Below are 16,762 nucleotides of genomic sequence, written 5' to 3'. Positions count from 1 at the left end.
TTTTTTTTTTAAAAAAAAAAATTTCAACTTCAAATATTCCCTTTCTCCGGTTTCAACCAAATACAAAAAATGGAAAAAGATTTAACATAAAAACAAGGTATAATTTTAGAGCTGTGGTTTATGGTGACAAATTTTAATTTTGTATAATAAATACAAATTGTAGGTATATAATTCATTTACAGTAATATGAAACAATTTATTTATCTCTTTAATATTTGTTTTATCTTAAAAAACAAGACGCTAGGTTATTTCTGAAATTGTTATATATCTATAATAATATAATATGTTTAAAAATGAAATGTGTGGGACACGTGCTAAACTAAATATATAATCTGATTGTTATTTACATAGGGAAAACAAGTGTGAGGAGGAGATCTTGATCCCAAATGACACGACCAAGGTTCAGCAGGAAACCAGCTCTTGTTCGTCTTCTCTCTGTTGCTGCTCTCTTCTCCATTATACTTATCGCCATTCAGTCCTCTTTCTTCACTGGTTGGTACTACATATCTTCTTTTCCTTAACCCTAATTATTTGAAAATCCTCTTCGCTAATTTACTATTTTGAATGAATTTGATGCATCCAGGTAGCCGGGCTCCCGTTAATTTGGATATTCCGATCTTGTCCCACTTCCAGTCTAACCTTCAGCAATGCGTCGTAATTATTTTCGATATTGTTAATGGATCTCCTATATTTTGTTGAAAACTGCACATGTTAGTTGTTTATTCGAATTTCTGCTTTACAGGCTAACCGAGGGCTGGGATTGACTGCTCATATAATTGATCATTGCAGTGTCATTCTCAAGTTTCCCCAAGGAACTAATAGCACTTGGGTTTGTCTCTCATCCATCTCCTACCTGTTGGTTACCTTCTACAAAACACTGAAATGCATTTCCCCGTTCATTCTATCTTACAGTATAATGAGCAGTTCAAGATCTTTGAACCATTGGAGTACAAGTACGACGTTTGCGAAGCAATACTTCTGTGGGAGCAGGTTCCTCATACTTGTTATTCATGTTAATTAGTCATTATTCACAACTAGTACATTAAAATATATTGGATTATCTGAAATGCAGTACCGTAACATGACGACAGTGTTGACAAGAGAATATTTGGATTCTCGGCCTGATGGATGGTTTGACTATGCAGCAAAAAGGATTGCACAGCTGTAAGTTATTGGCTTCATCCTCCATTCACCTTCTTAATCAATTAATGATAGATTTTATGTGATTTGATCTTCATATTTTATTTCATTGTTTCCTTACTTTTCCTGTTTGCAGAGGAGCAGACAAATGTTACAATCAGACTCTTTGCGAAGAACATCTCAATCTAACTTTACCAGCTAAGCCCCCGTTTCACCCTCGACAATTCAGAAGATGTGCAGTCGTTGGCAATTCTGGAGACCTCTTGAAGACGCAGTTTGGAGAGGAAATTGACAGTCATGATGCAGTTATACGAGACAATGAGGCTCCTGTTAATGAGGTAAATTAGCTCTTAGTCCGTTGAAAATAAAAATGATTTATGACACAAAGCATTCGCAAGGATAGTATCTCATGTCAGGATCCATGTTGAACACAAAGGTCATTGGATATGTGGAGAAGCATCATAGACACATGTTTGATTTAGTTTTTTCATCTTCAGCTGTCTGATCAATTTTTTAATATCATTCTTTGATTTCTTAATTTATTTGGTCTTAATTTTTTTCAAAAGTTGTCCAATTCATTCAATGTTAAGTAGTTGTCTCAAGAAAAACACACACTGTTAAATGAATTGGAACTGAATAGAGCAATGCCACTTGTGTTCTTCACGCCTCTTTGAAGGCATATTTTTCTTGAGAAAGCAATATAAGAGAGTTAAGAACTAAATATGTTGATACACGCTATGGATGATTGAGACTAATGTGTATTTAAGATACCTATCAAAAACTTCTGGGTAGTATCTAGGCAGGTCCTTGTCTTCCACTATCACTTGTTTCTATGAAGTTATATGTTTCATTAAAATGCATCAAGGAGATGCGAAGTTACAAGTAACAGAGGGACAAAAAGGAGTATTTAGCTCAGTTCAGCTCCTATAAGAAGTGTTAATCTAGAACTAGGGTGCTAACAAAGTCTAGAAAATGTCCAGCACTAAGGGCTGGGGTCAACTTTGACCAACAAAAATGCTTAAAGTATGCATTTAGCTTTAAGAGAGTGATTTGGAGTTGAGATGCTATCAAAACATCTCTTGTTCCTTCTGTCCACAAACACCAAAAGATAGTATCAGGAATCATCAACCAGATTTTCTTGATGGACTTATCAACTTCCCATAAACTCCAACACAAAAGTGCCTGTCTCATGTTTTTGGCATAACCCAACTCAGGCCAGAAAGGGTGCAAAACATGTTCCAAACACCAGTAGCTATTCTACAGTGCAAAAACAAGTGATTAACAGATTCCAGATCCTTGTTACATCGGTAACATCTGTTAACCAGCAGAAGTGCTTTCCTTTTAAGGTTGTCCAGTGTTATACAAGCTTCATATAAGGCAATCTAGTTGAAGCATATGACCTTGATAGGTAGCTTGGTCCTTCAAATCAATTTCCATGGCCAAGAATCCAGCACCTGATTTTGCTAGCAGATCTGCCTGTAACAGTCCTTGACTGTGAATATACCCTTACTGCCCCAACACATGGTATCTTGAAGGTCTTCATTTATGTTGCAACTCCACTTTTGCAGACAAATCGATAAAACTATCCATTTCCTAGTCTTGGATGTACCTTCTTCAATGCATATCCAGTTGTTGTTACTCCCATTCTGAGCAATTGTGGAGTGGAGTCGTTGTCTTGAGCAATGTTGAAGGTGCTAGGATAGACATCCATGAGCGCTGTGTTGTTAAGCCATTTATGCTTCCAAAAACTGATGTGCACTTCATTAGCAGCTACTATCACTAAGATAATATATAAGTCAAATCAACATCCTAAACTTGTGTCCCAATACTCTTGCATATAAAGTGAAACAAAGAACTTAGTAAAGCCACCGGAGTCCTCATTCTATTTTACCTTGCATATTCTTAAAATTCTTATGTCATTATCCACGCTGCTACAGGTATTTCTTTCCATGCAATACTGGTAAAGCATGTGTGGCATTTTTATGATTTGACCAACTCTACTAGAGAATAACTAGTCTGGCTTGTAATTGAGATCTGAGAGTGATGATGACAACCAGAATTTATGTAGTCATTAATATGCATTAATCATAATCTGTTAATAGTTGTATTAACCCAGTAAAAAAAAATCTTCTAGATTTTACATCTAGCTTTATTGTTTGATCAACTCTATTAGAGACTAACTAGGTCTGGCTTGTAATTGAGATCTGAGAGCGATGAAGACTACCAGCATTTATGTATTCATTAATATGCATAATCTGTTAAAAGTTGTATTATCTCAGTAAAAATACCCTTCTAGATTTCACGTCTATGGTGTCAATCAACCAGAATTTGTTGTGTAAATAACTGCTTATGAATATGCTATGCAGAGATACGCCAAGCATGTTGGCCTGAAGAGAGATTTTCGCTTAGTTGTGCGAGGTGCTGCCGGAAACATGATTAAAATTCTCAACGGTTCTGGTAAATTATTGGAAAACCTATTTATTTCCTGAACGTTTGATCATATACATCTTGTCTTCTGTGTTTGTTTTTGTTCAGATTTATTTCATGCTTCTTCCCATTTTTCTATATTGACTCAAGACAAAATGATGTCTTCAATTTTTGACGTTCTGTGCCATGTTATGAGCATCAACCAAAAAGAACTTCTTTTATGACCTCATTGTTGCCTAATAAACACTACCATTCAGCAATGGTTTTAGGTGTTTTCGGATTATATGAGAAGAAAGAAACTCACGTGCTTTCCTATTCAAAAAAAGAAACTCTAGGTGTTCTGAGGCAAAGTAATCACTGTTAGAATAAAAATAGGTTTATACAATCCTTTTGGAATAAGAATAGAAATAAGAACAAGAATAAGAATAGTAATAGGAATCGCAATAGTAAACAGTATCCTACTTGGTAAAGGATTGTATTGTAGTACAATTTCAAAAGGATTGTATTGTAGTATCTATAAATAGGGTTTCTGTAGATACAACAGTTCAACAATATTTCTCTCCTATATTTCTCGCATAGAATCAGAGCCTCTACGGTTTTGGTGAACTTCTCACTACCGGAGGGTGGGTAATTATTACCCATATATGTCGGCTGTCTGGCTATTGATTATGTTAGCAAAAGTTGGGTCGATCATGTGTCTTTTTTGCGGATTATTTTCTAATATCTTATTTGTGTAGCACCGTGTCATCATCGGAATGAGTATTTTTTTAGATCCGAGTTGTGTAGTATTGTGCCATCTTTTTGGTGACTACTTTCTCATATCTGATTAGCGTAGCATCATTTTTTTCCACGGACTACTTTCTTTGTGTAGGGTCGTGCCATCGCTCCAACCTTACCCACATAATTTCTCTTTTTCGATAGGGTTGTGCCATCAACTGACTCTATCTATATAATTTCTATTTTTCAATAATCGAGCCATCATTCCTACCCAGCAAATAATTTATTTCTCAAATTCTGACTACTTTCAGCCATTAAACCTAATACTTCGGTGCATGAGCATGTTCTGGTCAATTTTTCAGTGACTTTCTTGTCTGATATGGACTCATCAATTGATTCCAAGACGATTCATATTATTTTATACCAGATTTTGAGCACTTCCTGACAATCGTTGCATTGTGAAGAAGTCAAGATGGAGCAATACTGCAATGTTATCACTTTCTGTTTTATTGACATTATGCATCAAATGAAATTCCAAATTCAGTATTTCATGAGAAGACCAAGCACATTGAGATTGATTGACATTATGCGTCAAATCTAGTATTTTTAATGAGAAGACAACACATTAAGATTGATTGTCAATTTTGTGAAGTTGAGTGATCAACTTGCATGTATCTCATGAAGCCCCTCAGCGGTCCTTGTATTAGTTACATTTGTAACTGTTAAGAATGACAAAAGTCTCACATCGGTGGTTAATGAGATGAGTGGACTCCTTATAAGTCTTGGCAATCCTCATCCCTTTGAGTTAGCTTTTGGGGTGTGAGTTAGGCTTAAGACCTAATTTCACATAGTATCAGAGCAGGATCCTGTCTCACCCGATGTTGGGACCGCCAAAATCAAAGTTGCCCACTCACCAGATGCTGAGCACTGGGCTTGAGGTGGAGTGTTAAAGAATAACAAAAGTTCCATATCGGTGGTTAATGAGATGAGTGGACTCATAAGGCTTGGGCAATCCTCCTCTCTTTGAGCTCTTGGGGTGTGAGTTAGGCCTAAGACCTAATTTCATAGTAACAAGCTATGTATGTGACTTATATGCACTAGCTTGAGGGGGAGTGTCAGAATAAGAATATGTTTATAAAATTTTATTTAGAATACAAATAGGAATAGGAATAAGAATAGTATGTAGTATCCTAGTTGGTAAAGGATTATATTGTAGTATCTATTAATAGGGTGTTGTAATAATGCAGATACAACAATTCAATAATATTTTTATCGTATATTTCTCATAATCACGGTATAGGATAAGAAAATACAGACTGCCTATGTTTGCTGCTCTTTGGTGCAAATTTCAAGATATGTGATTTACACAACAATTTTTTTCGAAAAAGGACCTAAAATACCCTTAAAGTATTAGAAATAGGACAAATCTACATTTCATTCACCTATTGGCTTTAAAGTACCCTTCTTATCCACCTATTGGCTCCTAAATACCCTTGTCATCTACTTTTGAGTTCAAAATTGACAACTTATTTAACAATTTGAAATTTAAACTATTTATATTTTTTTTTTGAATATATGGCGCTCAACTATTTGTTATAATTTAACTTATTAATATAATTTATAAATCAATCCACTACCTACTTATTACTAATTAAATCCACCCAATTAATAAATCCGCCCATTACTAATGCAACAATAGGATAACTACTGTCAATGTGTGTGTCTAAAAATTTGAGACGAAAATGTCCATAGAAGTACGTTATTATACATTCAAGTGGGGTGTTCATGGGTCGGTTTGGATAGGTTATTGGTTAAAACAAAAACCAAACCAACTTGATCGATTTTTTAAAAAAATCAAAACCAAACCAAATCAAATATAATATACATGTATCGGTTTGGTGGTAACTGATTTCGGTTTGGTTTGGTTCGGTTATTAACCATACGCAAAAATAAAAGAAACAATTCATTCAAAATGTGAAAAAAGTGACTACAATCTATTCAAAACAAAAAATAGTTAGAATGACTTGAAGTTACTCGACTTTCGATCACTGAATTTACTATCAATAAAGCTTTAAAAAATTTACTATATTGGCCTAGAAGGAAGAGACTAACATTTTTAGTCCGGTAAAGAATTGTCATGGATACTCATACACATTAAATCAATTAGATAAATATTTTCATCTTTGGGCATTTTTGCTTTCAGTATGTGAATTATGAAGAAATTATGATGAAAAGATATATAAGATTTTTAAAATTGTTTATAAAAAAAATATGTTAAGTGTGATATAATTAATCAGTTTGGCTCGGTTATTTCTTCGAATTTTTCAAATAAAACCATAACCAAATCAAATGCTATCGGTTTTTCGAAAATCTAAAATCAAACAAAACCAAATCCAAAAAGAATCAATTTTATTTTATTGATTTGGTTTAGTTTTTCAATTTGAATTGATTTTTATCCAAACCGTGAACACCCGTACATTCAAGTCCTCAATCAAAAGTTCAAACATATTATAATTCAACTGTCTAAATAAAAATTACCGATAAACTTAAAAGTCTGACTATGTTAATCTTAATTATTTCTTTTGTCTCAATTATGTGATGGTACCTAATAGATAACTTTTTTAAAAATAATATATAAAGTTCTAATATTTAAAACAAATCATAAATATTTAAAAAGTATATTTAAAGAAGTGCAAGAATTAATTCGGGATGTACTAATTCTTTATCTTTGGTCATAAATTTCGAATTCAAGCTTGAAAGAGAATCCTATTGAAAGTTTCCTCCTAAATAAGCGGATCAACCTAAATTTAATTGGGGCTTCAATTCAGACTCGAATAATTTTGAATGTCAGTTTCAGTATCTGTAATTTTATCGTGTTTTAGTAGTGTTTAGGGCGATTTTGATATTGAAATTGGTTTATTAATTGGGTGGGTAGTGGGTTGGTTTATAAATGATGCTAATATATTAAATTATAATCAATAGTTGAGCGCCATGTATTTTAAAAAATTATTTAAACAGTTTAAATTTAAAATCGCTAAATATGTGGTCAAATTTTGAACCCAAAGATGGATGCCAAGGGTACTTTGGAGCCAATAAGTGGATGAGAAGGGCATTTTGGAGCCAATAGGTGAATGAAGGACAATTTTGTACCATTTCTAACACTTTAAGGGTATTTTAGGCCCTTTTCCATTTATTTTTTTTAAAAAAAGAACATGTATTCTATGTTTCACACATTTTAAACTTCATTAGCTTTGTTTGTGACTAAGGCGTAATAGTTGTTTTTACTTATTTATATTCTGTTGAACTTCATCTCTCAACAGGGATAGCTCCGTATAAAAAAAATTCCTTCTTTTGCTTTTTTCTTTTCGTTCCTCTTTTTGCTGTAGGGGACTGCCTACTTTTGTATATTCCAATCACCTGTTTGTATCTTATCTTTCAATAACACATTTTGCTTACCGATCAAGCAAAAAAAAATGCACTACCATTCAGTGGCAATGATTGGTTTTTTATTTTGATGTCGTGTATTGATAATGTCCGTTTTTGAGTATTTTCGTCTAAATGTGGTTGTGCAAACCTCTAGAATTCTTATTTGTTTTGTTATTTAATATGTTATGTAGGGTAGTTCATGCTTGTTGATATGATTATATGAGTATGTCATATTAGGATGTGAAGTGTGCTTATTGTGATGAGCGCACTCTGATGCATTTCTATAAAAAGCCTTTAGCACCAGTAGTTGGGTCTTTATACTGCATATTAGCAGTGTTGTGTACATGAGTTGTGTTATTGAAAGTCGAGCTAGAAATAGTTTCTCGTGATGAAGAATAATCAATTCTTCTTTTATAATCTAATGGTTGTTCATTTATGTGTGACCAATCAGCATTGCTATATACAAATTACTGGTTTTTCGAGCATGATTACTTATATTTAGGGATTCAAGTTTTGAGAGCCCTTTAGCTTTTCGAGAGTCTCAACCTAGTCCTTTAAATGTTGTTAGATTCAACAAACATTCTATCTTTGGTTTTGCCCTTCTGTTAAGAAATGCCAATAGACCCTCAATTTAGGGGGGCAAAACAATGTCTCTAGTCTCTATACCCAAAATAATATCGTTTGCTCTTTTTCCCAACAAATGGATAAATAAACGAGAAAGACTTGATTTCTTGTCGATGATTTAACTAAGTTGTTGGTGCTTTCTTGTTTCTTCTTGTTTTCTGTTCTTACTTCTTCTGTCGGTTACCTCAGAGATTTTTTAATCTATACTTGGGTGTTTTTTGGAACTTAGGGAAAGAGTGTCGGCTACGCCCACTCTCTTAACCTGAATGGTTCAGCTAAACCAAAAGTTGCTTATGGGAGGAGGGGGAGAGGAACCACAATAATTGTCAAGCCTTGTATGTTTTTCTTGGTGTGGTTTCAACTTATTACTATTTTTTGTTTTTAGTTGAACTTCTCAGATGGTCCCAAAAACTTTTGACACTAGTATTTATATCATCCAAACAATTCTTGCGGTCTAGACTCTAGCAGGCATAAGTGTTGAAGGAAGGAGCAAGATAGTTAACTGTTACATATAGATGATAGCTCCTTATAGGGGTGTCAAATGGGTGGGTTGGGTTAAAATTGGAAATATTAAAATGAGTTGAAACAGAAATCGGGTTGCGTCTTGACCCGCCCAAGCTTACTTTGTGCTCAAATAGGTTGGGTTCACATGGGCTAAAAAATGGGTTGGGTCTTGACCCGCCCAATTTGACCCGATTAATTTCAATAATTTTACATAGTAACATTTAACTTTTACAATCACAGTGCGAATTTTAGCTCAAGATTTTTTTTAAAAAAAGTAACAAATGGATAGATAAAGAAAACATTTTTCAAAACTCTATTTCATTATTAAATTTTTTTTCTTACCTTGTACCCGACCCTACCCATTCAAAAAATAAAATTAAAATTTTTACATTCTTATTTTTTCAATCCTTTATCCTACCCCTACCCCCCCCCCCCAAACCCAAATGAAAAAATAAAAAGTTTAAAAATTATTTTTGAAAAATGTTTCAATTTTTAAGATTTTTTTTTACCTCACCCAACCCTATCCCCTACCCCTTCAAAAAAAATTGCTTTTAAAAATATTTCAATTTTTTTTTTCAGTTTTTCACCCCCCACCCCCCATCAATTTTTTTTAAAAAAAATATTTTTGGGAAATATATCCCTAAGTTTGACCCAACCACCCAGGCTATCCTTGTCAATTTTTTTTTTAAAAAAATTGTTTTTGAAATTTTTTTTCATTTTTATGCCAACTCCTTACCCTCCTCTCCCCCCCACCTAGGCCATTCCCGTCAAAAAATATTTTTACGGCTACCTCTACCCCTCCCCCCTCCCCCCAACCCAATCAAAAAAAATTGAAAAAAATTTCAAATTTTAAATAATTTCATTTTTTACGCCCCCACCCGCGACCAAAAAATTCCCAGGTCGGATTTTGGAACGATCATCAGGGTCTTGTCCTAGTTTGGGTGTTGGGGTCGGATTCTAGATCAATTATCGGGGTTGATTTTCTGATAAAAAATTAATCCTAAAGAGTATTTTCTAGTCTCAAGCCAAAAATAAAAGATATTTTATGAAAAATATCATTCACCAACCAAACATGAGATAATAAATTAGAAAGTCCACTTGTTTTCCAAGAAAACATTTTCTAGGAAATTCCTTCATACCCAACACACCCAGAGATGTTGAGCAAAAGAGGAGGAAGATGATAGTTCTAATTAAGTTTAAGAAGAAAATTGATTTCAGTGCCCCTCTCTATTTAGCATAGGTGATAGGACCATGTTTGTCAAGTCCGTTAGCATTTCTTAGCAGATAGCTCTTTGATGACTTTGAATAGCTTGATGGGCTTTTAGTTTTTGGTTAATAAGTCTTTGCTATTTCTGTTCAAATGCTTCCAGTTCAGTTATTTTTTATTAGATATAGGGTCAGGGTAATTATTATCCCTTTTAGTTGTACTGTACGGGTAATTTTGATATTAGCATTTCATATTAGTCAATCAGCTACATTACTTGTCCTAATGAAGAGCATCTGAAAATTAGCAGTGAACTTTTTACTGCTCTTTTTATTATTGTCAGCAATGACTTCGCTGTGATTTGTTATTATTGGAAGCAATACTCATGAAGCTTCTAATAATTTGTTGCTATTCCTTCTTTACTTTCAGATGATGAGGTGCTTATAATTAAAAGTGTCATCCATAGAGACTTCAATGCAATGATAAAGGTAATGTATCATTCAGATGAGTGGTAGTATCTTTTTACTTCTATGTTCAGATGAATGCTTTTACTAATTTGTTTCTCCGTTAAATCTTTCTTCTTGAGGTTGCTATTGTTAGTTTAGTTGTTCTCAATTTACATTTTCAATCAAGTGCTACCCGTGAATGTCGGTTGGACTTTAGTTGATATTGTTTCAGGAATTTGTTGAAGAATTACAAGCTAAGATACATTTCTACTTATAAAAATGAATGCATATCTACATTTTCAAAATATTAATCCTCCCCCCTCCCCCCTCCCCCACAAATTGATATGAGCGGAACCATGCATAACAGCTGGATCTTTCTTTTCCATGAAGTATGGGACTCTTGCTCTCTAAGTTGTTCGGACTCTTCAATTTTGGTGCTGCACCTGCGTCGACAAGACATGGGTGTGGTGTGGGATCCGTGTTCGATTTGGTCAACCAATTTTGGGTACTTCGACCAAAAGTCGATAGGGGAAGTTTGGGCAGTTTTCTAATGGTTTCTGTAATCAATACAAAAACTAAATAGCTAGAGAGGGAAGACACTAGAGCTCTATGGTAAATATGGTTTCCGTAAATAGGGAGGGTCGAGTTTATCCAGACCAACCGTCCCATCACCTTGTCGTAAGGGTGAACATTCAGTATTCCCAAAGTTTGGATTCACTAATTCGGTAATCGGTTATTGAAACTAGATACCAAATACCAACTTCTTAGTTCAGTCTGGTAAATCAAACTTTGGTCAATGAGTTTTGGTACAATAATTCGGTAATACTGACATGAACTTCATGTCAGTTCATCCAAATATCATCTTCCAATCTTAACAATGGATCGAACAAAATTAACAAATAATCAACTCAACAAATGATCACTAAAATATGATGAAGCTCAGTGGAACCAATAATCAAGAGAATTTGTGAAATTTCAACCATTTATAACAGTACCAAACCCAATCAATCGAAAGTCAATATCAGATTAAGCACAAACAATTTCAAATATATGGTATATATTGATATTAATGTTTCATACTGAACCCTAATATCATAATTCTTAAATTTCTCTTGAAAATCTTACCGAATTATCGAAACTCAATTCAGTTGAGTGATTCAGAGATTTATGCACAACCCTTCTTCGGTTAAGAAAAACTAATGCCTCAAATATGCAAATCACTCTTAAACACATTATGAACATTTTGGAACACTCAAAACACCAATCTGAGTTCGTCTCACATTTTTTACCATGGCCAAATCTTAATTTCTGCTTGATTCGGTGTATATTTTAGCATATCTCTGATTAGTTTACAAATTTGCTTTAATGAATCTAGTGAATGATGGTAGACTAGAGTCATGTCCTCGGGCAAGGGAAAAAGGCAGGGGCGGTAATTGGGTTAAGAGAGTTTCTAGGCTGAGAGTAGGGTCTTGGAACATTGGGACATTGATGAGGGAGTCAATAGAATTGTGAAGATTCTCAAGAAGAGGGAGATTAATATAACTTGTGTCTAGATAACCAAATGGGTAGGAACTAAGGCTCGAGATGTGAATGCGTTTAAATTGTTGTACTCAGGAGTCTCGAAGATCGGGAATAGAGTAGACAATCTAGTAGATATAAATCTAAAGGAGCAAGTGGTAGACATTAGGATGATCAGCGATAGGATGATGTTGATTAAACTAGTTGTTACCGGTCTTACTTTGAATATTATTAGTGTTACACACTAAAAGCAGACATGGACGAGGAGGTTAAGAAGAGCTTTTGGGACGATTTAGTTGAGGTTGTGAGAGGTATCCACACACTGAGAAGCTATTCATCGGAGGAGATTTTAGTAGCCACGTCGAGACAACTCCAAAAGGCTATATGATGATGTGCATGAAGGTTCTGCTTTTGGGGATAGAAACGAAGAAGAAGCCTCACTTTAGAATTATGCAAAAGCTTTTTAATTGGAGATAGCTGACTCTAGTTTCCCTGAAGGACCAACACTTCGTGATATTCCGGAGCATGTTGGCCAAGACTCAAATAGACTACATGCTCCTTAGGAAGGGTGATAGAGGTCTTTGTAAGGAATGCAATCCCGAGTGAGAATCATACAACCCAGCATAAGCTCTTGGCTATGGATTTGAACCCACCACCACTCAACCAAAAAACTTCTGAACTTTGTTTGTGAAGGAACCGAACTTTGACGGCCAAACCGTTTTTATGCGCCGCTTTACCCTTAAAGGAAAATGAGTTTTGCTCCTTTGGGTGCTAGGTGCTCCTGTGGTTCGCGAGAAGGAGAAAGGATGTTGCATTTGGCACACGAGGATAAATAGAGTCTTCGTCTATGCATGAATTGCAACAAAAAATAAATAATAAAATAAAGCTGAAACAGAGGTATAATGGGGGAGAGGTAAGGTCAACAAGGTTGGATAGTGTGTACGCGATGTCGGTGAGATGAAAATTGTCGAACATGATTGCAGGATGGATGATTAAGTAGTTTTCTTTAGAAGTAGATGCTGTTAATTGAAGAATGTCTTGTGCTGATGCAGTGCTACATTGCTAATTGATTCGAAGTGTTGGCTTAAGGGATTTGTTTATTTATCTTCAGACGTTGATCCTGGTTACACTTGTAATATTTCATGGCATGTTGGAAATGAATTTTAAATGTATATTTGATTGAAAAAGAAGCCCTACTATTATTTTATGACGTGGTAGAATCTGATTTTTTTGTAAGGTGGTGGGAATCTGATGCTTTGTGACATCAAGTTCATTTGAAGAGAATATGATTTTCCTCCATTATTTATCGCAGAAAATCCGGAATCCAGTCTATCTGTTCCAAGGTATCGTATTACGCAGAGGTGCGAAAGGAACTGGGATGAAATCAATAGAATTAGCACTTTCCATGTGCGACATTGTTGACATCTATGGTTTCACTGTTGATCCTGGTTACACAGAATGGTAATGTTCTATTATGCTCCTCTTCTTCATTGTTACTTCTGCTTTTACTAGACGACAAAATAAATGCACATTTAAAAAACTTGGTATCGGGTTTTCTCTTTGCAACTCTATCCAATGTTGAATTATTACCATCTTCTAGTTTACCTTTTCTTAACTTTTGCATGCAATTTCTTACATCTAATGACCATTAAACATTATCTCTGTGTGGCTATTGGGGAACTTTGTTGTATAGGACTCGATACTTTTCCACACCAAGGAAAGGGCACAACCCACTCCAAGGAAGGGCTTATTATCAACTCTTAGAATGCCTTGGAGTAAGGACACTGGATTAATGCAGTTAAAAGTTCATTTTTCAATTTGTTCATTTTTTGTTTGATGCTCTCACTAAGAAATCATATTTTAGGTCATACGAATCCATTCTCCTATGCGAGCAAAGAGAAAGCAAGACTGGTCTGATGTGCCTAGTCGAGAAATGATAAACAACGCTCACAGAGCTGCATTGCATTTGAAAGAGAAGCAAGCTGGGCAAGAGGGGGGATTGGGACGATTTGTTAACTGTAAAGTATGGGGCAAATCAGGTCCCTATGGCACTGGGCCTGTATCTGGTTCCACAGATATGACAGATACCAGGAAGGAGTCAAATTACAATCGATGGGAAATCATGCCTTTTGAGAGCTTGAGGGAGGAAGCACGGAAGCACTATATGCAGATGGAAGGTGTGTCTTTGTACAAGATGGATGGGAATAAGCTGGATGATCTAGTCTGCGTGAAACATCCCCTGAAATCCGAGGCATGAAACAATGGCTTGATATGATGGATCCATTTGAGTTGAACCTAATTAGTATTTTACATGCACAAATACAAGGGAATCAAGATTCGTGTTCAACACACCAAGCAGCTTCCTCTTGGAGTGTAAACTAGTAACAACCACCACAGTGAACTCAGATCTTCGGAAGTGCACTGCGAAATTGTCTGAATACCTGATGATCTGAATTACTGGAGGAACGAGGAAAGAAGGGACCAGTGCCCTTACTCTTTTCTTAAATTCAGTAATTTTGTAAGCAGAGAAATCTCATGCTCCATATTTTACCTGATTTTGTTATTAGGGTTGCTTTTATTCTTCTCACTGTGAATTTGTGGTTTTAAACTGTCCTATCCAGTATAGTCAAAAGGGAAGGGTGAAGTAGGGATTGCAGATAGTGCAGGGCAAACACCATAAACCAGCAAATACTGTCCTGTATAGCACAGTTTTTCAAAAACGCTTTTCCCCTGCAACTCCAACATTCTTTTGCTTCTAACATTTATTTTCATTTTTCATTGATGAATTATGTACGTGATACATTTTGAATATGAATTATTGAGATTGTACTTTCACAAAAGCAACTTAAACTCGAATGTGCGTCATAAATTTGTGTATAACAAACAATACATGAATTCAGAAGGAACAAATATAACCCGCAAATACTATTAGATGGATCAAGCAAAAACATAATAAGAGCAAACTAACTATAATCTATGAGATAGAATTGTTGTTTCCACGGTTAAGAAGATGGTCAGAAACAACCTTGAGGAGCTTCCTCTGCTTAGATTTGGCAATCTTTTTTAGGGTTTTTGGATTGGTGACCTTCTGAACCTTGGTGCCAGACTTGAGAATGTTTTCCTGCTTCTTTTTCTCTCTTTCCTCCCTCTGCTTCCGCTTCTCCACCTTGTTGTGTCTTATCTCTTCCTTGAGCTCATTGATTCTCTCCTTGTACGCCTTTTTTATCTCCTTCTCTTTCATCCTCTGCTCCAATGACTTCCCCTTCACGCTCACCTTCGCTGCCGATGATCTGTGTTTACGCGGCTGTTTCCAATTCCTTCCCGATACCCTCCCTGCAATCACCCCGTCGTATGTCGGCCTTCCCAATACAGGTTTGTTTGGATCCTCCTCAGATGGTACCGCTTGTCTCTTCCTTGGAATCTCCTCCACTTCCATGGCTTCTATACCATTACCATTACCATTACCTTGCTCTTTCTCTGCTCTCTTTCGTTTGTACGTTTTTCCTCCGAATCCTTCGTCCAGGCACCGAAAATCCACAGTACACGCCATTGTTACTTACTTTGTTTTGTTAGCTTCTTACTCTCTCCCCAGTCTCATTTATATCAAACCCTAACCTAACCTAATAAGCACTCCTTTTTGGGCCGGGCCAAATATAACCGACACATTCAGGACTAGAATTGGCAAAATAGCCACTTTCTGAACCGCTAAATATAAGGTGAAGTCTACAAGTATTTGTATATTATCTTTGCATGATTTTTTATGTTTTACAACAACTATTAGTCGCCTCGATCTAAGGTTATTGCATGCACAATCTAGTCAAGACTAGAACCAAAAAATAAATAAAACTAATGGTGGTGGATCGAGATAAATTATATTTAATTTTATGTTAATAATTATTATTGATTACTTTGTTCAATTTTCATATTATATGAACATAAACTTTCAATTTATAACAACTAATTCTTTCAGCTTTTATGTACTTTATACATTAAAATATTTAGTACTATATAAGTAAAGCACGCTTAGACTAATACATGATATATCTATATTCATTAATGGAAAAATTACATAAATTAATACATTTTAAAAAATAATTACTGATTTTAGCGATACTTTTTGTTTATTACCATTTATAGCAATGCTTTGTTAAATTTGTAATATGTATTAAAAGTGAATTATGTATGCAATATATATGAATTATAATTGTTTTTTGAAATATATCATGTTTGTTTGGTAAAAAAATTGTCACATTGTATTATAAGTGTATTAAAATGTGTGATAAATATATTATTCATCATTAAAATTTGTATTATATGTGAATAATAAATTGTTCTTTGTAAATGTATTAAACTTGTATTATAAATGAATTAAAAGTGATCAAGTGAGGTAAAAATATTATTGCTATAAATGGTAAATATTTTTTTATTATAGTATATTTATGTAAGTTTCCCTTCATTAATTAAATAACTACTCTACAGTAAATTATATATGTAAATATATGGTTAATCGTGTACAGTTCATTGTTATTAGTATTATTATTTAAATAATTTTTTACCTTTACTTTTGATTGTGATAATTATTATAGTATATCATATCTAAATGCAAAGTTAATGATATACACCCAACAACATATATCCAATAAAATTAATTGAAATGCATATTAACTAATCTCATATATACTCACTTTATTTGTTTTGTATCATGATTTTTACTGTTTTATTTTCTTATGTTTATTAGGAAAAATTATTTTAGAAA

The 16,762-nt window shown here is 34.5% G+C and overlaps 2 protein-coding genes across 2 annotated transcripts; one reads left to right on the top strand and one right to left on the bottom strand.

Moving 5' to 3' along the window:
* The first annotated feature begins 235 nt into the window (after positions 1-235).
* On the top strand, positions 236-14,758 carry LOC107010830 (sialyltransferase-like protein 1). The gene is made up of 11 exons (XM_015210101.2): positions 236-492; positions 584-654; positions 743-829; positions 913-990; positions 1,073-1,164; positions 1,277-1,478; positions 3,507-3,597; positions 10,472-10,530; positions 13,319-13,467; positions 13,700-13,781; positions 13,871-14,758. Exons 1-11 carry the CDS (start codon positions 387-389, stop codon positions 14,261-14,263), a joined length of 1,410 nt encoding a protein of 469 aa, XP_015065587.1. The 5' UTR covers positions 236-386; the 3' UTR covers positions 14,264-14,758.
* Positions 14,759-14,836: 78 nt separating this feature from the next.
* LOC107010831 (rRNA-processing protein CGR1) lies at positions 14,837-15,606 on the bottom strand. Its single transcript, XM_015210102.2, has one exon. The coding sequence runs from the start codon at positions 15,554-15,556 to the stop codon at positions 14,981-14,983; it is 576 nt and encodes a 191-aa protein (XP_015065588.1). The 5' UTR covers positions 15,557-15,606; the 3' UTR covers positions 14,837-14,980.
* Between the last annotated feature and the right edge of the window lie 1,156 nt (positions 15,607-16,762).

The sequence above is a fragment of the Solanum pennellii genome, chromosome 2 (assembly GCF_001406875.1).
Source record: "Solanum pennellii chromosome 2, SPENNV200".
NCBI classification, from domain to species: Eukaryota; Viridiplantae; Streptophyta; class Magnoliopsida; order Solanales; family Solanaceae; genus Solanum; species Solanum pennellii.
The sequence above is the reverse complement of the archived record's forward strand: the minus strand, read 5'-3'. Positions and strand labels throughout refer to the sequence as shown.

What these genes read in the sequence shown, in the direction of transcription:
- LOC107010831 (XM_015210102.2), bottom strand. Translation starts at nt 15,556, where the DNA reads ATGGCGTGTACTGTGGATTTTCGGTGCCTGGACGAAGGATTCGGAGGA.
- LOC107010830 (XM_015210101.2), top strand. Translation starts at nt 387, where the DNA reads ATGACACGACCAAGGTTCAGCAGGAAACCAGCTCTTGTTCGTCTTCTC. An exon ending in CAATACTTCTGTGGGAGCAG is followed by an intron (nt 991 to 1,072) that starts GTTCCTCATACT and finishes TCTGAAATGCAG; the next exon opens with TACCGTAACATGACGACAGT. An exon ending in AACTCTTAGAATGCCTTGGA is followed by an intron (nt 13,782 to 13,870) that starts GTAAGGACACTG and finishes ATCATATTTTAG; the next exon opens with GTCATACGAATCCATTCTCC.